Source organism: Oncorhynchus masou, chromosome 1 (assembly GCF_036934945.1).
Source record: "Oncorhynchus masou masou isolate Uvic2021 chromosome 1, UVic_Omas_1.1, whole genome shotgun sequence".
NCBI lineage: Eukaryota > Metazoa > Chordata > Actinopteri > Salmoniformes > Salmonidae > Oncorhynchus > Oncorhynchus masou.
This window is the reverse complement of record NC_088212.1, coordinates 3,195,899-3,219,862: the sequence shown is the minus strand read 5'-3', so window position 1 is coordinate 3,219,862 and position 23,964 is coordinate 3,195,899. Positions and strand designations below refer to the sequence as shown.

At 39.7% G+C, this 23,964-nt stretch overlaps 1 protein-coding gene across 1 annotated transcript in view; it reads right to left on the bottom strand.

Annotated features, from left to right (window-relative positions):
* The window catches only part of LOC135509164 (protein mono-ADP-ribosyltransferase PARP8-like), a 130,891-nt gene that overhangs the window by 43,046 nt on the left and 63,881 nt on the right, over positions 1-23,964 (bottom strand). The window contains exon 9 of the mRNA XM_064929629.1: positions 16-76. Coding sequence (XP_064785701.1) covers positions 16-76 — 61 coding nt within the window. The remainder of the gene's footprint in view (positions 1-15; positions 77-23,964) is intronic.

Genomic DNA, 23,964 nt, shown 5'->3' with positions numbered 1-23,964 from the left:
AAATGGCATACTTACATCTAGGAAACTGACGTCGATGTGCAGATCAATGTCCACGTCATCAATCGCACCGTATTCCCTACACAATATAAAATATATGACCACGTTACTGTTTCCATTCATCAGAACACATGACTGTTTCCATACATCAGAACACATGACTGTTTCCATTCATCAGAACACGTTACTGTTTCCATTCATCAGAACACGTTACTGTTTCCATTCATCAGAACACGTTACTGTTTCCATTCATCAGAACACATGACTGTTTCCATTCATCAGAACACATGACTGTTTCCATTCATCAGAACACATTACTGTTTCCATTCATCAGAACACGTTACTGTTTCCACTCATCAGAACACATGACTGTTTCCATACATCAGAACACGTTACTGTTTCCATTCATCAGAACACGTTACTGTTTCCATTCATCAGAACACATTACTGTTTCCATTCATCAGAACACATGACTGTTTCCATTCATCAAAACACGTTACTGTTTCCATACATCAGAACACATGACTGTTTCCATACATCAGAACACGTTACTGTTTCCATTCATCAGAACACGTTACTGTTTCCATTCATCAGAACACATGACTGTTTCCATTCATCAGAACACGTTACTGTTTCCATTCATCAGAACACATGACTGTTTCCATTCATCAGAACACGTTACTGTTTCCATTCATCAGAACACATGACTGTTTCCATTCATCAAAACACGTTACTGTTTCCATACATCAGAACACATGACTGTTTCCATACATCAGAACACATGACTGTTTCCATTCATCAGAACACATGACTGTTTCCATACATCAGAACACATGACTGTTTCCATTCATCAGAACACATTACTGTTTCCATACATCAGAACACATTACTGTTTCCATTCATCAGAACACATGACTGTTTCCATTCATCAGAACACATGACTGTTTCCATTCATCAGAACACATGACTGTTTCCATTCATCAGAACACATGACTGTTTCCATTCATCAGAACACATGACTGTTTCCATTCATCAGAACACGTTACTGTTTCCATTCATCAGAACACATGACTGTTTCCATTCATCAGAACACATGACTGTTTCCACTCATCAGAACACATGACTGTTTCCATTCATCAGAACACATTACTGTTTCCATTCATCAGAACACATAAAACATGTATCTCACTATGATCTTCAGAATAAACAACTGATTGAAGATGATGATACATGGAATCGATTTCAAGTCTGTCACATTAAAAATGGATTATCTCAACATCAATACTTCAACACCTCAACATCTCAACACCTCAACATCTCAATACCTCAACATCAACGCCAACATCACAACACCTCAACATCAACACCTCAACACCTCAACATCAACACCCCAACATCAACACCTCTACACCTCAACATCACCTCAACATCAACACCAACATCACAACAACTCAACATCTCAACACCTCAACATCAACACCTCAACATCACAACACCTCAACATCAACACCTCAACATCTCAACACCTCAATACCTCAACATCTCAGCACCTAAATACCTCAACATCAACACCTCAACATCTCAATACCTCAACATCAACACCTTAACATCCCAATACCTCAACATCAACACCTCAACATTTCAACACCTCAACATTTCAACATCAATACCTCAACATCGCAATACCTCAACATCAATACCTCAACATCTCAACATCAACATCTCAACACGTCAACATCAATACCTCAACATCTCAACGCCTCAACATCAACACCTCAACATCTCAATACCTCAACATCAACACCTCAACATCTCAATACCTCAACATCTCAGCACCTAAATACCTCAACATCAACACCTCAACATCTCAATACCTCAAAATCAACACCTCAACATCCCAATACCTCAACATCAACACATCAACACCTCAACATCTCCACACCTCAACATCAACACCTTAATATCTCAAAATCTCAATACCTCAACATCTCAATACCTCAACATCAACACCTCAACATGTCAACACCTCAACATTTCAACATCAATAACTCAATATCTCAACATCTCAATACCTCAACATCAACACCTCAACATGTCAACACCTCAACATTTCAACATCAACACCTCAATATCTCAACATCTCAATACCTCAACATCTCAATACCTCAACATCTAAGCACCTAAATAACTCAACATCAACACCACATCTCAATACCTCAACATCAACACCTCAAGATCTCAATACCTCAACATCAACACCTAAACATGTCAACATCTCAACACTTCAACATCAACACCCCAACATCTCAACACCTCAACATCTCAACGCCTCAACATCAACACCTCGACATCTCAACACCTCAACATCCCAATACCTCAACATCAACACCTCAATACCTCAACATATCAAAACCTCAACATCAACACCTCAAGATCTCAATACCTCAACACCTCAACATCAACACCCCAACATCTCAACATCAATACCTCAACATGTCAACATCTCAATACCTCAACATCTCAAAACCTCAACATCTCAATACCTCAACACCTCAACATATCAAAACCTAACATCAACACCTCAAGATCTCAATACCTCAATATCTCAACCTCTCAACACCTCAACATCAACACCCCAACATCTCAACATCTCAACACCTCACCATCAATACCTCAACATCTCAATGCCTCAACATCAACACCTTAATATCTCAACATCAACACCTCAACACCTAAACATCAACACCTCAATATCTCAATACCTCAACATCTCAATACCTCAACATCAACACCTCAACATCTCAACACCTTAATATCTCAAAATCTCAACACCTCAACATCCCAATTCCTCAACATCAACACATCAATACCTCAACATCTCAATACCTCAACATCAACACCTCAACATCTCCATACCTCAACATCAACACCTTAATATCTCAACATCTCAATACCTTAACATCAACACCTCAACATCTCAACACCAACACCTTAATATCTCAAAATCTCAATACCTCAACATCTCAATACCTCAACATCAACACCTCAACATCTCAATACCTCAACATCAACACCTCAACATCCCAATACCTCAACATCAACACCTCAATACCTCAACATATCAAAACCTCAACATTTCAACATCAATACCTCAACATCTCAACGCCTCAACATCAACACCTCAACATCTCAATACCTCAACATCAACACCTCAACATCCCAATACCTCAACATCAACATCTCAATACCTCAACATATCAAAACCTCAACATCAACACCTCAAGATCTCAATACCTCAACACCTCAACATCAACACCACAACATCTCAACATCAATACCTCAAAATGTCAACGCCTCAACATCTCAACACCTCAACATCTCAATACCTCAACATCTCAATACCTCAACACCTCAATACCTCAACATATCAAAACCTAACATCAACACCTCAAGATCTCAATACCTCAACATCTCAACACCTCAACATCAACACCCCAACATCTCAACATCTCAACACCTCAACATCAATACCTCAACATCTCAATGCCTCAACATCAACACCTTAATATCTCAACATCAACACCTCAACACCTCAACATCAACACCTCAATATCTCAACATCTCAACACCTCAACATCAACACCCCAACATCTCAACATCTCAACATCAATACCTCAACATCTCAATGCCTCAACATCAACACCTTAATATCTCAACATCAACACCTCAACACCTCAACATCAACACCTCAATATCTCAACACCTCAATACCTCAACATCCCAATTCCTCAACATCAACACATCAATACCTCAACATCTCAATACCTCAACATCAACACCTCAACATCTCCATACCTCAACATCAACACCTTAATATCTCAACATCTCAATACCTCAACATCTCAATACCTCAACATCAACATCTCAACATTTCAACATCAATACCTCAACACCCCAACATCTCAACACCTCAACATCAACACCTCAATATCTCAACATCTCAATACCTCAACATCTCAACATCTCAATACCTCAACATCTCAGCACCTAAATATCTCAACATCAACACCTCAACATCTCAATACCTCAACATCTCAACATCTCAAAACCTCAACATCTAAGCACCTAAATACCTCAACATCAACACCTCAACATCTCAATACCTCAACATCAACACCTCAATACCTCAACATCTCAATACCTCAACATCAACACCTCAACATCTCAACACCTTAATATCTCAAAATCTCAACACCTCAACATCCCAATTCCTCAACATCAACACATCAATACCTCAACATCTCAATACCTCAACATCAACACCTCAACATCTCCATACCTCAACATCAACACCTTAATATCTCAACATCTCAATACCTTAACATCAACACCTCAACATCTCAACACCTCAACATCAACACCTTAATATCTCAAAATCTCAATACCTCAACATCTCAATACCTCAACATCAACACCTCAATACCTCAACATATCAAAACCTCAACATTTCAACATCAATACCTCAACATCTCAACGCCTCAACATCAACACCTCAACATCTCAATACCTCAACATCCCAATACCTCAACATCAACATCTCAATACCTCAACATATCAAAACCTCAACATCAACACCTCAAGATCTCAATACCTCAACACCTCAACATCAACACCACAACATCTCAACATCTCAACATCAATACCTCAAAATGTCAACGCCTCAACATCTCAATACCTCAACATCTCAATACCTCAACATCTCAACGCCTCAACATCAACACCTCAACATCTCAATACCTCAACATCAACACCTCAACATCAACACCTCAACATCCCAATACCTCAACATCAACATCTCAATACCTCAACATATCAACACCTCAAGATCTCAATACCTCAACACCTCAACATCAACACCACAACATCTCAACATCTCAACATCAATACCTCAAAATGTCAACGCCTCAACATCTCAACACCTCAACATCTCAATACCTCAACATCTCAATACCTCAACACCTCAATACCTCAACATATCAAAACCTAACATCAACACCTCAAGATCTCAATACCTCAATATCTCAACATCTCAACACCTCAACATCAACACCCCAACATCTCAACACCTCAACATCAACACCCCAACATCTCAACATCTCAACACCTCAACATCAATACCTCAACATCTCAATGCCTCAACATCAACACCTTAATATCTCAACATCAACACCTCAACACCTCAACATCAACACCTCAATACCTCAATATCTCAACATCTCAACACCTCAACATCAACACCCCAACATCTCAACACCTCAACATCAATACCTCAACATCTCAATGCCTCAACATCAACACCTTAATATCTCAACATCAACACCTCAACACCTCAACATCAACACCTCAATATCTCAACACCTCAATACCTCAACATCCCAATTCCTCAACATCAACACATCAATACCTCAACATCTCAATACCTCAACATCAACACCTCAACATCTCCATACCTCAACATCAACACCTTAATATCTCAACATCTCAATACCTCAACATCTCAATACCTCAACATCAACATCTCAACATTTCAACATCAATACCTCAACACCTCAACATCTCAACACCTCAACATCAACACCTCAATACCTCAACATCACAACATCTCAATACCTCAACATCTCAACATCTCAATACCTCAACATCTAAGCACCTAAATACCTCAACATCAACACCTCAACATCTCAATACCTCAACATCAACACCTCAACATCCCAATACCTCAACATCAACACCTCAATACCTCAACATATCAAAACCTCAACATCAACACCTCAACATCTCAGCACCTAAATATCTCAACATCAACACCTCAACATCTCAATACCTCAACATCAACATCTCAACATCTCAATACCTCAACATCTAAGCACCTAAATACCTCAACATCAACACCTCAACATCTCAATACCTCAACATCAACACCTCAATACCTCAACATCTCAATACCTCAACATCAACACCTCAACATCTCAACACCTTAATATCTCAAAATCTCAACACCTCAACATCCCAATTCCTCAACATCAACACATCAATACCTCAACATCTCCATACCTCAACATCAACACCTTAATATCTCAACATCTCAATACCTTAACATCAACACCTCAACATCTCAACACCTCAACATCAACACCTTAATATCTCAAAATCTCAATACCTCAACATCTCAATACCTCAACATCAACACCTCAACATCTCAATACCTCAACATCAACACCTCAACATCCCAATACCTCAACATCAACACCTCAATACCTCAACATATCAAAACCTCAACATTTCAACATCAATACCTCAACATCTCAACGCCTCAACATCAACACCTCAACATCTCAATACCTCAACATCAACACCTCAACATGCCAATACCTCAACATCAACATCTCAATACCTCAACATATCAAAACCTCAACATCAACACCTCAAGATCTCAATACCTCAACACCTCAACATCAACACCACAACATCTCAACATCTCAACATCAATACCTCAAAATGTCAACGCCTCAACATCTCAATACCTCAACATCTCAATACCTCAACATCGCAATACCTCAACACCTCAATACCTCAACATCTCAACGCCTCAACATCAACACCTCAACATCTCAATACCTCAACATCAACACCTCAACATCCCAATACCTCAACATCAACATCTCAATACCTCAACATATCAAAACCTCAACATCAACACCTCAAGATCTCAATACCTCAACACCTCAACATCAACACCACAACATCTCAACATCAATACCTCAAAATGTCAACGCCTCAACATCTCAACACCTCAACATCTCAATACCTCAACATCTCAATACCTCAACATCTCAACACCTCAACATCTCAATACCTCAACATATCAAAACCTAACATCAACACCTCAAGATCTCAATACCTCAATATCTCAACATCTCAACATCTCAACACCTCAACATCAACACCCCAACATCTCAACATCTCAACACCTCAACATCAATACCTCAACATCTCAATGCCTCAACATCAACACCTTAATATCTCAACATCAACACCTCAACATCAACACCTCAATACCTCAATATCTCAACATCTCAACACCTCAACATCAACACCCCAACATCTCAACATCTCAACACCTCAACGTCAATACCTCAACATCTCAATGCCTCAACATCAACACCTTAATATCTCAACATCAACACCTCAACACCTCAACATCAACACCTCAATATCTCAACACCTCAATACCTCAACATCCCAATTCCTCAACATCAACACATCAATACCTCAACATCTCAATACCTCAACATCAACACCTCAACATCTCCATACCTCAACATCAACACCTTAATATCTCAACATCTCAATACCTCAACATCTCAATACCTCAACATCAACATCTCAACATTTCAACATCAATACCTCAACACCTCAACATCTCAACACCTCAACATCAACACATCAATATCTCAACATCTCAATACCTCAACATCTCAACATCTCAATACCTCAACATCTAAGCACCTAAATACCTCAACATCAACACCTCAACATCTCAATACCTCAACATCAACACCTCAACATCCCAATACCTCAACATCAACACCTCAATACCTCAACATCTCAACACCTCAACATCAACACCTTAATATCTCAAAATCTCAATACCTCAACATCTCAATACCTCAACATCAACACCTCAACATCTCAATACCTCAACATCAACACCTCAACATCCCAATACCTCAACATCAACACCTCAATACCTCAACATATCAAAACCTCAACATTTCAACATCAATACCTCAACATCTCAACGCCTCAACATCAACACCTCAACATCTCAATACCTCAACATCAACACCTCAACATCCCAATACCTCAACATCAACATCTCAATACCTCAACATATCAAAACCTCAACATCAACACCTCAAGATCTCAACACCTCAATACCTCAACATCCCAATTCCTCAACATCAACACATCAATACCTCAACATCTCAATACCTCAACATCAACACCTCAACATCTCCATACCTCAACATCAACACCTTAATATCTCAACATCTCAATACCTCAACATCTCAATACCTCAACATCAACATCTCAACATTTCAACATCAATACCTCAACACCTCAACATCTCAACACCTCAACATCAACACCTCAACATCTCAACACCTTAATATCTCAAAATCTCAACACCTCAACATCCCAATTCCTCAACATCAACACATCAATACCTCAACATCTCCATACCTCAACATCAACACCTTAATATCTCAACATCTCAATACCTTAACATCAACACCTCAACATCTCAACACCTCAACATCAACACCTTAATATCTCAAAATCTCAATACCTCAACATCTCAATACCTCAACATCAACACCTCAACATCTCAATACCTCAACATCAACACCTCAACATCCCAATACCTCAACATCAACACCTCAATACCTCAACATATCAAAACCTCAACATTTCAACATCAATACCTCAACATCTCAACGCCTCAACATCAACACCTCAACATCTCAATACCTCAACATCAACACCTCAACATGCCAATACCTCAACATCAACATCTCAATACCTCAACATATCAAAACCTCAACATCAACACCTCAAGATCTCAATACCTCAACACCTCAACATCAACACCACAACATCTCAACATCTCAACATCAATACCTCAAAATGTCAACGCCTCAACATCTCAATACCTCAACATCTCAATACCTCAACATCGCAATACCTCAACACCTCAATACCTCAACATCTCAACGCCTCAACATCAACACCTCAACATCTCAATACCTCAACATCAACACCTCAACATCCCAATACCTCAACATCAACATCTCAATACCTCAACATATCAAAACCTCAACATCAACACCTCAAGATCTCAATACCTCAACACCTCAACATCAACACCACAACATCTCAACATCAATACCTCAAAATGTCAACGCCTCAACATCTCAACACCTCAACATCTCAATACCTCAACATCTCAATACCTCAACATCTCAACACCTCAACATCTCAATACCTCAACATATCAAAACCTAACATCAACACCTCAAGATCTCAATACCTCAATATCTCAACATCTCAACATCTCAACACCTCAACATCAACACCCCAACATCTCAACATCTCAACACCTCAACATCAATACCTCAACATCTCAATGCCTCAACATCAACACCTTAATATCTCAACATCAACACCTCAACACCTCAACATCAACACCTCAATACCTCAATATCTCAACATCTCAACACCTCAACATCAACACCCCAACATCTCAACATCTCAACACCTCAACGTCAATACCTCAACATCTCAATGCCTCAACATCAACACCTCAACACCTCAACATCAACACCTCAATATCTCAACACCTCAATACCTCAACATCCCAATTCCTCAACATCAACACATCAATACCTCAACATCTCAATACCTCAACATCAACACCTCAACATCTCCATACCTCAACATCAACACCTTAATATCTCAACATCTCAATACCTCAACATCTCAATACCTCAACATCAACATCTCAACATTTCAACATCAATACCTCAACACCTCAACATCTCAACACCTCAACATCAACACATCAATATCTCAACATCTCAATACCTCAACATCTCAACATCTCAATACCTCAACATCTAAGCACCTAAATACCTCAACATCAACACCTCAACATCTCAATACCTCAACATCAACACCTCAACATCCCAATACCTCAACATCAACACCTCAATACCTCAACATCTCAACACCTCAACATCAACACCTTAATATCTCAAAATCTCAATACCTCAACATCTCAATACCTCAACATCAACACCTCAACATCTCAATACCTCAACATCAACACCTCAACATCCCAATACCTCAACATCAACACCTCAATACCTCAACATATCAAAACCTCAACATTTCAACATCAATACCTCAACATCTCAACGCCTCAACATCAACACCTCAACATCTCAATACCTCAACATCAACACCTCAACATCCCAATACCTCAACATCAACATCTCAATACCTCAACATATCAAAACCTCAACATCAACACCTCAAGATCTCAATACCTCAACACCTCAACATCAACACCACAACATCTCAACATCTCAACATCAATACCTCAAAATGTCAATGCCTCAACATCTCAATACCTCAACATCTCAATACCTCAACATCGCAATACCTCAACACCTCAATACCTCAACATCTCAACGCCTCAACATCAACACCTCAACATCTCAATACCTCAACATCAACACCTCAACATCCCAATACCTCAACATCAACATCTCAATACCTCAACATATCAAAACCTCAACATCAACACCTCAAGATCTCAATACCTCAACACCTCAACATCAACACCACAACATCTCAACATCAATACCTCAAAATGTCAACGCCTCAACATCTCAACACCTCAACATCTCAATACCTCAACATCTCAATACCTCAACATCTCAACACCTCAACATCTCAATACCTCAACATATCAAAACCTAACATCAACACCTCAAGATCTCAATACCTCAATATCTCAACATCTCAACATCTCAACACCTCAACATCAACACCCCAACATCTCAACACCTCAACATCAATACCTCAACATCTCAATGCCTCAACATCAACACCTTAATATCTCAACATCAACACCTCAACACCTCAACATCAACACCTCAATACCTCAATATCTCAACATCTCAACACCTCAACATCAACACCCCAACATCTCAACATCTCAACACCTCAACATCAATACCTCAACATCTCAATGCCTCAACATCAACACCTTAATATCTCAACATCAACACCTCAACACCTCAACATCAACACCTCAATATCTCAACACCTCAATACCTCAACATCCCAATTCCCTAACATCAACACATCAATACCTCAACATCTCAATACCTCAACATCAACACCTCAACATCTCCATACCTCAACATCAACACCTTAATATCTCAACATCTCAATACCTCAACATCTCAATACCTCAACATCAACATCTCAACATTTCAACATCAATACCTCAACACCTCAACATCTCAACACCTCAACATCAACACATCAATATCTCAACATCTCAATACCTCAACATCTCAACATCTCAATACCTCAACATCTAAGCACCTAAATACCTCAACATCAACACCTCAACATCTCAATACCTCAACATCAACACCTCAACATCCCAATACCTCAACATCAACACCTCAATACCTCAACATATCAAAACCTCAACATCAACACCTCAACATCTCAGCACCTAAATATCTCAACATCAACACCTCAACATCTCAATACCTCAACATCAACATCTCAACATCTCAATACCTCAACATCTAAGCACCTAAATACCTCAACATCAACACCTCAACATCTCAATACCTCAACATCAACACCTCAATACCTCAACATCTCAATACCTCAACATCAACACCTCAACATCTCAACACCTTAATATCTCAAAATCTCAACACCTCAACATCCCAATTCCTCAACATCAACACATCAATACCTCAACATCTCAATACCTCAACATCAACACCTCAACATCTCCATACCTCAACATCAACACCTTAATATCTCAACATCTCAATACCTTAACATCAACACCTCAACATCTCAACACCTCAACATCAACACCTTAATATCTCAAAATCTCAATACCTCAACATCTCAATACCTCAACATCAACACCTCAACATCTCAATACCTCAACATCAACACCACAACAACTCAACATCTCAACATCAATACCTCAAAATGTCAACGCCTCAACATCTCAACACCTCAACATCTCAATACCTCAACATCTCAATACCTCAACACCTCAATACCTCAACATATCAAAACCTAACATCAACACCTCAAGATCTCAATACCTCAATATCTCAACATCTCAACACCTCAACATCAACACCCCAACATCTCAACATCTCAACACCTCAACATCAATACCTCAACATCTCAATGCCTCAACATCAACACCTTAATATCTCAACATCAACACCTCAACACCTCAACATCAACACCTCAATACCTCAATATCTCAACATCTCAACACCTCAACATCAACACCCCAACATCTCAACATCTCAACACCTCAACATCAATACCTCAACATCTCAATGCCTCAACATCAACACCTTAATATCTCAACATCAACACCTCAACACCTCAACATCAACACCTCAATATCTCAACACCTCAATACCTCAACATCCCAATTCCTCAACATCAACACATCAATACCTCAACATCTCAATACCTCAACATCAACACCTCAACATCTCCATACCTCAACATCAACACCTTAATATCTCAACATCTCAATACCTCAACATCTCAATACCTCAACATCAACATCTCAACATTTCAACATCAATACCTCAACACCTCAACATCTCAACACCTCAACATCAACACCTCAACATCTCAACACCTCAACATCAACACCTCAATATCTCAACATCTCAATACCTCAACATCTCAACATCTCAATACCTCAACATCTAAGCACCTAAATACCTCAACATCAACACCTCAACATCTCAATACCTCAACATCAACACCTCAACATCCCAATACCTCAACATCAACATCTCAATACCTCAACATATCAAAACCTCAACATCAACACCTCAAGATCTCAATACCTCAACACCTCAACATCAACACCACAACATCTCAACATCTCAACATCAATACCTCAAAATGTCAACGCCTCAACATCTCAATACCTCAACATCTCAATACCTCAACATCTCAATACCTCAATACCTCAACATCTCAACGCCTCAACATCAACACCTCAACATCTCAATACCTCAACATCAACACCTCAACATCCCAATACCTCAACATCAACATCTCAATACCTCAACATATCAAAACCTCAACATCAACACCTCAAGATCTCAATACCTCAACACCTCAACATCAACACCACAACATCTCAACATCTCAACACCTCAACATCAATACCTCAACATCTCAATGCCTCAACATCAACACCTTAATATCTCAACATCAACACCTCAACACCTCAACATCAACACCTCAATACCTCAATATCTCAACATCTCAACACCTCAACATCAACACCCCAACATCTCAACATCTCAACACCTCAACATCAATACCTCAACATCTCAATGCCTCAACATCAACACCTTAATATCTCAACATCAACACCTCAACACCTCAACATCAACACCTCAATATCTCAACACCTCAATACCTCAACATCCCAATTCCTCAACATCAACACATCAATACCTCAACATCTCCATACTTCAACATCAACACCTTAATATCTCAACATCTCAATACCTCAACATCTCAATACCTCAACATCAACATCTCAACATTTCAACATCAATACCTCAACACCTCAACATCTCAACACCTCAACATATCAACACCTCAACATCAACACCTCAATATCTCAACATCTCAATACCTCAACATCTCAACATCTCAATACCTCAACATCAACACCCCAACATCTCAACATCTCAACACCTCAACATCAATACCTCAACATCTCAATGCCTCAACATCAACACCTTAATATCTCAACATCAACACCTCAACACCTCAACATCAACACCTCAATACCTCAATATCTCAACATCTCAACACCTCAACATCAACACCCCAACATCTCAACATCTCAACACCTCAAGATCAATACCTCAACATCTCAATGCCTCAACATCAACACCTTAATATCTCAACATCAACACCTCAACACCTCAACATCAACACCTCAATATCTCAACACCTCAATACCTCAACATCCCAATTCCTCAACATCAACACATCAATACCTCAACATCTCCATACCTCAACATCAACACCTTAATATCTCAACATCTCAATACCTCAACATCTCAATACCTCAACATCAACATCTCAACATTTCAACATCAATACCTCAACACCTCAACATCTCAACACCTCAACATCAACACCTCAACATCAACACCTCAATATCTCAACATCTCAATACCTCAACATCTCAACATCTCAATACCTCAACATCTAAGCACCTAAATACCTCAACATCTATCTATCCCTGTTCTCTCCTCTCTGCACAGACCATACAAACGCTCCACACCGCGTGGCCGCGGCCACCCTAATCTGGTGGTCCCAGCGCGCACGACCCACGTGGAGTTCCTGGTCTCCGGTAGCCTCTGGAACTGCCGATCTGCGGCCAACAAGGCAGAGTTCATCTCAGCCTATGCCTCCCTCCAGTCCCTCGACTTCCTGGCACTGACGGAAACATGGATCACCACAGATAACACTGCTACTCCTACTGCTCTCTCTTCGTCCACCCACGTGTTCTCGCACACCCCGAGAGCTTCTGGTCAGCGGGGTGGTGGCACCGGGATCCTCATCTCTCCCAAGTGGTCATTCTCTCTCTCTCCCCTTACCCATCTATCTATCGCCTCCTTTGAATTCCATGCTGTCACAGTTACCAGCCCTTTCAAGCTTAACATTCTTATCATTTATCGCCCTCCAGGTTCCCTCGGAGAGTTCATCAATGAGCTTGATGCCTTGATAAGCTCCTTTCCTGAGGACGGCTCACCTCTCACAGTCCTGGGCGACTTTAACCTCCCCACGTCTACCTTTGACTCATTCCTCTCTGCCTCCTTCTTTCCACTCCTCTCCTCTTTTGACCTCACCCTCTCACCTTCCCCCCTACTCACAAGGCAGGCAATACGCTCGACCTCATCTTTACTAGATGCTGTTCTTCCACTAACCTCACTGCAACTCCCCTCCAAGTCTCCGACCACTACCTTGTATCCTTTTCCCTCTCGCTCTCATCCAACACTTCCCACACTGCCCCTACTCGGATGGTATCGCGCCGTCCCAACCTTCGCTCTCTCTCCCCCGCTACTCTTTCCTCTTCCATCCTTTCATCTCTTCCCTCTGCTCATACCTTCTCCAACCTTTCTCCTGACTCTGCCTCCTCAACCCTCCTCTCTTCCCTTTCTGCATCCTTTGACTCTCTATGTCCCCTATCCTCCAGGCCGGCTCGGTCCTCCCCTCCCGCTCCGTGGCTCGATGACTCATTGCGAGCTCACAGAACAGAGCTCCGGGCAGCCGAGCGGAAATGGAGGAAAACCCGCCTCCCTGCGGACCTGGCATCCTTTCACTCCCTCCTCTCTACATTTTCCTCCTCTGTCTCTGCTGCTAAAGCCACTTTCTACCACTCTAAATTCCAAGCATCTGCCTCTAACCCTAGGAAGCTCTTTGCCACCTTCTCCTCCCTTCTGAATCCTCCTCCCCCTCCCCCCCCTCCTCCCTCTCTGCAGATGACTTCGTCAACCATTTTGAAAAGAAGGTCGACGACATCCGATCCTCGTTTGCTAAGTCAAACGACACCGCTGGTTCTGCTCACACTGCCCTACCCTGTGCTCTGACCTCTTTCTCCCCTCTCTCTCCAGATGAAATCTCGCTTCTTGTGACGGCCGGCCGCCCAACAACCTGCCCGCTCGACCCTATCCCCTCCTCTCTCCTCCAGACCATTTCCGGGGACCTTCTCCCTTACCTCACCTCGCTCATCAACTCATCCCTGACCGCTGGCTACGTCCCTTCCGTCTTCAAGAGAGCGAGAGTTGCACCCCTTCTGAAGAAACCAACACTCGATCCCTCCGATGTCAACAACTACAGACCAGTATCCCTTCTTTCTTTTCTCTCCAAAACTCTTGAACGTGCCGTCCTTGGCCAGCTCTCCCTCTATCTCTCTCAGAATGACCTTCTTGATCCAAATCAGTCAGGTTTCAAGACTAGTCATTCAACTGAGACTGCTCTTCTCTGCATCACGGAGGCGCTCCGCACTGCTAAAGCTAACTCTCTCTCCTCTGCTCTCATCCTTCTAGACCTATCGGCTGCCTTCGATACTGTGAACCATCAGATCCTCCTCTCCACCCTCTCCGAGTTGGGCATCTCCGGCGCGGCCCACGCTTGGATTGCGTCCTACCTGACAGGTCGCTCCTACCAGGTGGCGTGGCGAGAATCTGTCTCCTCGCCACGCGCTCTCACCACTGGTGTCCCCCAGGGCTCTGTTCTAGGCCCTCTCCTATTCTCGCTATACACCAAGTCACTTGGCTCTGTCATAACCTCACATGGTCTCTCCTATCATTGCTATGCAGACGACACACAATTAATCTTCTCCTTTCCCCCTTCTGATGACCAGGTGGCGAATCGCATCTCTGCATGTCTGGCAGACATATCAGTGTGGATGACGGATCACCACCTCAAGCTGAACCTCGGCAAGACGGAGCTGCTCTTCCTCCCGGGGAAGGACTGCCCGTTCCATGATCTCGCCATCACGGTTGACAACTCCATTGTGTCCTCCTCCCAGAGCGCTAAGAACCTTGGCGTGATCCTGGACAACACCCTGTCGTTCTCAACCAACATCATGGCGGTGGCCCGTTCCTGTAGGTTCATGCTCTACAACATCCGCAGAGTACGACCCTGCCTCACACAGGAAGCGGCGCAGGTCCTAATCCAGGCACTTGTCATCTCCCGTCTGGATTACTGCAACTCGCTGTTGGCTGGGCTCCCTGCCTGTGCCATTAAACCCCTACAACTCATCCAGAACGCCGCAGCCCGTCTGGTGTTCAACCTTCCCAAGTTCTCTCACGTCACCCCGCTCCTCCGCTCTCTCCACTGGCTTCCAGTTGAAGCTCGCATCCGCTACAAGACCATGGTGCTTGCCTACGGAGCTGTGAGGGGAACGGCACCGCAGTACCTCCAGGCTCTGATCAGGCCCTACACCCAAGCAAGGGCACTGCGTTCATCCACCTCTGGCCTGCTCGCCTCCCTACCATTGAGGAAGTACAGTTCCCGCTCAGCCCAGTCAAAACTGTTCGCTGCTCTGGCCCCCAATGGTGGAACAAACTCCCTCACGACGCCAGGACAGCGGAGTCAATCACCACCTTCCGGAGACACCTGAAACCCCACCTCTTCAAGGAATACCTAGGATAGGATAAGTAATCCTTCTCACCCCCCCCCTTAATGACTTAGATGCACTATTGTAAAGTGGCTGTTCCACTGGATGTCAGAAGGTGAATTCACCAATTTGTAAGTCGCTCTGGATAAGAGCGTCTGCTAAATGACTTAAATGTAAATGTAAACATCAACACCTCAACACCTCAATACCTCAACATCAACACCTCAACATCTCAATACCTCAACATCAACATCTCAACATCTCAATACCTCAACATCTAAGCACCTAAATACCTCAACATCAACACCTCAACATCAACACCTCAATACCTCAACATCTCAATACCTCAACATCAACACCTCAACATCTCAACACCTTAATATCTCAAAATCTCAACACCTCAACATCCCAATTCCTCAACATCAACACATCAATACCTCAACATCTCAATACCTCAACATCAACACCTCCATACCTCAACATCAACACCTTAATATCTCAACATCTCAATACCTTAACATCAACACCTCAACATCTCAACACCTCAACATCAACACCTTAATATCTCAAAATCTCAATACCTCAACATCTCAATACCTCAACATCTCAATACCTCAACATCAACACCTCAACATCCCAATACCTCAACATCAACACCTCAATACCTCAACATATCAAAACCTCAACATATCAAAACCTCAACATTTCAACATCAATACCTCAACATCTCAACGCCTCAACATCAACACCTCAACATCCCAATACCTCAACATCAACATCTCAATACCTCAACATATCAAAACCTCAACATCAACACCTCAAGATCTCAATACCTCAACACCTCAACATCAACACCACAACATCTCAACATCTCAACATCAATACCTCAAAATGTCAACGCCTCAACATCTCAATACCTCAACATCTCAATACCTCAACATCTCAATGCCTCAACACCTCAATACCTCAACATCTCAACGCCTCAACATCAACACCTCAACATCGCAATACCTCAACATCAACACCTCAACATCCCAATACCTCAACATCAACATCTCAATACCTCAACATATCAAAACCTCAACATCAACACCTCAAGATCTCAATACCTCAACACCTCAACATCAACACCACAACATCTCAACATCTCAACATCAATACCTCAAAATGTCAACGCCTCAACATCTCAACACCTCAACATCTCAATACCTCAACACCTCAATACCTCAACATATCAAAACCTAACATCAACACCTCAAGATCTCAATACCTCAATATCTCAACATCTCAACATCTCAACACCTCAACATCAACACCCCAACATCTCAACACCTCAACATCAATACCTCAACATCTCAATGCCTCAACATCAACACCTTAATATCTCAACATCAACACCTCAACACCTCAACATCAACACCTCAATACCTCAATATCTCAACATCTCAACACCTCAACATCAACACCCCAACATCTCAACATCTCAACACCTCAACATCAATACCTCAACATCTCAATGCCTCAACATCAACACCTTAATATCTCAACATCAACACCTCAACATCAACACCTCAATATCTCAACACCTCAATACCTCAACATCCCAATTCCTCAACATCAACACATCAATACCTCAACATCTCAATACCTCAACATCAACACCTCAACATCTCCATACCTCAACATCAACACCTTAATATCTCAACATCTCAATACCTCAACATCTCAATACCTCAACATCAACATCTCAACATTTCAACATCAATACCTCAACACCTCAACATCTCAACACCTCAACATCAACACCTCAATATCTCAACATCTCAATACCTCAACATCTCAACATCTCAATACCTCAACATCTCAACATCTCAATACCTCAACATCTAAGCACCTAAATACCTCAACATCAACACCTCAACATCTCAATACCTCAACATCAACACCTCAACATCCCAATACCTCAACATCAACACCTCAACATATCAAAACCTCAACATCAACACCTCAACATCTCAGCACCTAAATATCTCAACATCAACACCTCAACATCTCAATACCTCAACATCAACATCTCAACATCTCAATACCTCAACATCTAAGCACCTAAATACCGCAACATCAACACCTCAACATCTCAATACCTCAACATCAACACCTCAATACCTCAACATATCAAAACCTCAACATCAACACCTCAACATCTCAGCACCTAAATATCTCAACATCAACACCTCAACATCTCAACACCTCAACATTTCAACACCTCAATATCTCAATACCTCAACATCAACACCTCAACATTTCAACACCTCAACATTTCAACATAAACACCTCAACATCTCAATACCTCAACATCAACACCTCAACATCTCCACACCTCAACATCGACACCTTAATATCTCAACATCTCAATACCTCAACATCAACACCTCAACATCTCAATACCTCAACATTTCAACATCAATACCTCAATATCTCAACATCTCAATACCTCAACATCAACACCTCAATATCTCAACATCTCAATACCTCAACATCAACACCACAACATCCCAATACCTCAACATCAGCACATCAATACCTCAACATATCAAAACCTCAACATCAACACCTCAACATCTCAATACCTCAACATCAACACCTAAATATCTCAACATTTCAACACCTCAGCATCTCAACATCAATACCTCAACATCTCAACACCTCAACATCTCAACGCCTCAACATCAACACCTCAATATCTCAACATCCACACCTCAACACCTCAACATCAACACCTCACCATCTCACCATCTCAACACCTCAACATCAACACCTTAATATCTCAAAATCGCAATACCTCAACACCTCAACATTTCAACATCAATACCTCAACATCTCAACACCTCAACATCAACATCTCAATACCTCAACATCAACACCTCAATACCTCAACATCAACACCTCAACATCTCAATACCTCAACATCTCAGCACCTAAATATCTCAACATCAACACCTCAACACCACAACATTTTAACACCTCAACATTTCAACATCTCAACACCTCAATATCTCAACATCTCAACACCTCAACATGACACAGTGATATTGATTTAGTCTTTTCCAACTTGAAAACATGCTTGAAGTTGTATTTAAGCATTACAATGAACAGTTACCCTTTAATATATATACCCTTTAATATATCACTACCCTTTAATATATCACTACCCTTTAATATATCACTACCCTTTAATCTATCTACCCTTTAATATATCACTACCCTTTAATATATCACTACCCTTTAATATATCACTACCCTTTAATCTATCTACCGTTTAATATATCACTACCCTTTAATATATCACCACCCTTTAATATATCACCACCCTTTAATATATCACCACCCTTTAATATATCGCCACCCTTTAATCTATCTTCCCTTTAATATATCACTACCCTTTAGTATATCACTACCCTTTAATATATCACTACCCTTTAATCTATCTACCCTTTAATATATCACTACCCTTTAATATATCACTACCCTTTAATATATCACTACCCTTTAATCTATCTACCCTTTAATATATCACTACCATTTAATATATCACTACCCTTTAATATATCACCACCCTTTAATATATCACCACCCTTTAATATATCACCACCCTTTAATCTATCTACCCTTTAATATATCACTACCCTTTAGTATATCACTACCCTTTAATATATCACTACCCTTTAATATATCACTACCCTTTAATATATATACCCTTTAATATATCACTACCCTTTAATATATCACTACCCTTTAATATATCACTACCCTTTAATCTATCTACCCTTTAATATATCACTACCGTTTAATATATCACTACCCTTTAATATATCACCACCCTTTAATATATCACCACCCTTTAATATATCACCACCCTTTAATCTATCTACCCTTTAATATATCACTACCCTTTAGTATATCACTACCCTTTAATATATCACTACCCTTTAATCTATCTACCCTTTAATATATCACTACCATTTAATATATCACTACCATTTAATCTATCTACCCTTTAATATATCACCACCCTTTAATATATCACCACCCTTTAATATATCACCACCCTTTAATCTATCTACCCTTTAATATATCACTACCCTTTAGTATATCACTACCCTTTAATATATCACTACCCTTTAATATATATACCCTTTAATATATCTAACCTTTAATCTATCTACCCTTTAATATATCTACCCTTTAATATATCACTACCCTTTAATATATCACTACCCTTTAATATATCACCACCCTTTAATATATCACCACCCTTTAATATATCACCACCCTTTAATATATCACGACCCTTTAATATATCACGACCCTTTAATCTATCACTACCCTTTAATATATCACCACCCTTTAATATATCACCACCCTTTAATATATCACCACCCTTTAATCTATCTACCCTTTAATATATCACTACCCTTTAGTATATCACTACCCTTTAATATATCACTACCCTTTAATATATATACCCTTTAATATATCACTACCCTTTAATATATCACTACCCTTTAATATATCACTACCCTTTAATCTATCTACCCTTTAATATATCACTACCGTTTAATATATCACCACCCTTTAATATATCACCACCCTTTAATATATCACCACCCTTTAATCTATCTACCCTTTAATATATCACTACCCTTTAGTATATCACTACCCTTTAATATATCACTACCCTTTAATCTATCTACCCTTTAATATATCACTACCCTTTAATATATCACTACCCTTTAATCTATCTACCCTTTAATATATCACTACCATTTAATATATCACTACCATTTAATATATCACTACCATTTAATATATCACTACCCTTTAATATATCACCACCCTTTAATATATCACCACCCTTTAATCTATCTACCCTTTAATATATCACTACCCTTTAGTATATCACTACCCTTTAATATATCACTACCCTTTAATATATATACCCTTTAATATATCTAACCTTTAATCTATCTACCCTTTAATCTATCTACCATTTAATATATCACTACCCTTTAATATATCACCACCCTTTAATATATCACCACCCTTTAATATATCACTACCCTTTAATATATCACGACCCTTTAATCTATCTACCCTTTAATATATCACTACCCTTTAATATATCACTACCCTTTAATATTTCACTACCCTTTAATATATCACTACCCTTTAATATATCTACCCTTTAATATATCTACCCTTTAATATATCACCACCCTTTAATATATCACTACCCTTTAATATATCACTACCCTTTAATATATCACTACCCTTTAATATATCACTACTCTTTAATCTATCTACCCTTTAATAAAGCACTACCCTTTAATATATCACTACCCTTTAATCTATGTACCATTTAATATATCACTACCCTTTAATATATCACTACCCTTTAATATATCTACCCTTTAATATATCATTACCCTTTAATATATCATTACCCTTTAATATATCACTACCCTTGAATATATCACTACCCTTGAATATATCACTACCCTTTAATATATCACTACCCTTTAATATATCACTACCCTTTAATATATCACTACCATTTAATATATCACTACCCTTTAATCTATCACTACCCTTTAATCTATCACTACCCTTTAATCTATCACTACCCTTTAATCTATCACTACCCTTTAATCTATCTACCCTTTAATATATCACTACCCTTTAATATATCACTACCCTTTAATATATCATTACCCTTTAATATATCTACCCTTTAATATATCACTACCCTTGAATATATCACTACCCTTGAATTAATATATCTACCCTTTAATATATCACTACCCGTTAACATATCTACCCTTTAATATATCACTACCCTTTAATCTATCACTACCCTTTAATCTATCACTACCCTTTAATCTATCACTACCCTTGAATATATCACTACCCTTGAATTAATATATCTACCCTTTAATATATCACTACCCGTTAACATATCTACCCTTTAATATATCACTACCCTTTAATCTATCACTACCCTTTAATATATCACTACCCTTTAATATATCACTACCCTTTAATCTATCACTACCCTTTAATCTATCACTACCCTTTAATCTATCACTACCCTTTAATCTATCACTACCCTTTAATCTATCACTACCCTTTAATATATCACTACCCTTTAATATATCACTACCCTTTAATATATCACTACCCTTTAATATATCACTACCCTTTAATATATCACTACCCTTTAATATATCATTACCCTTTAATATATCACTACCCTTGAATATATCACTACCCTTGAATTAATATATCTACCCTTTAATATATCACTACCCTTTAATCTATCTACCATTTAATATATCACTACCCGTTAATATATCTACCCTTTAATATATCACTACCCTTTAATCTATCACTACCCTTTAATCTATCACTACCCTTTAATCTATCACTACCCTTTAATCTATCTACCCTTTAATATATCACTACCCTTTAATATATCACTACCCTTTAATATATCACTACCCTTTAATATATCACTACCCTTTAATATATCTACTATATCTTTGATAGGATAATTATCTGTTAATTGAATGATTAGAATATTCTGCCCTGAAACATATAATTGTATGGAATTGATTAGAATGTATGAAATCCTAATCAATACACGTAGTCCTAGTCAGAATTAGGGTAAAACAATATCTTTATGGTATTTTAAACACAAACTGTCTGAGCTTGGTGCCGACCTGACTAGAGATTTGGGAGAGAACGGGGAGTACGTCTCGAGGACAAGGTCACTATCTCTGTCGGCTGGGTAGTGAGACAGACAGTGTGCGCGTAGCAGGACATGTGTG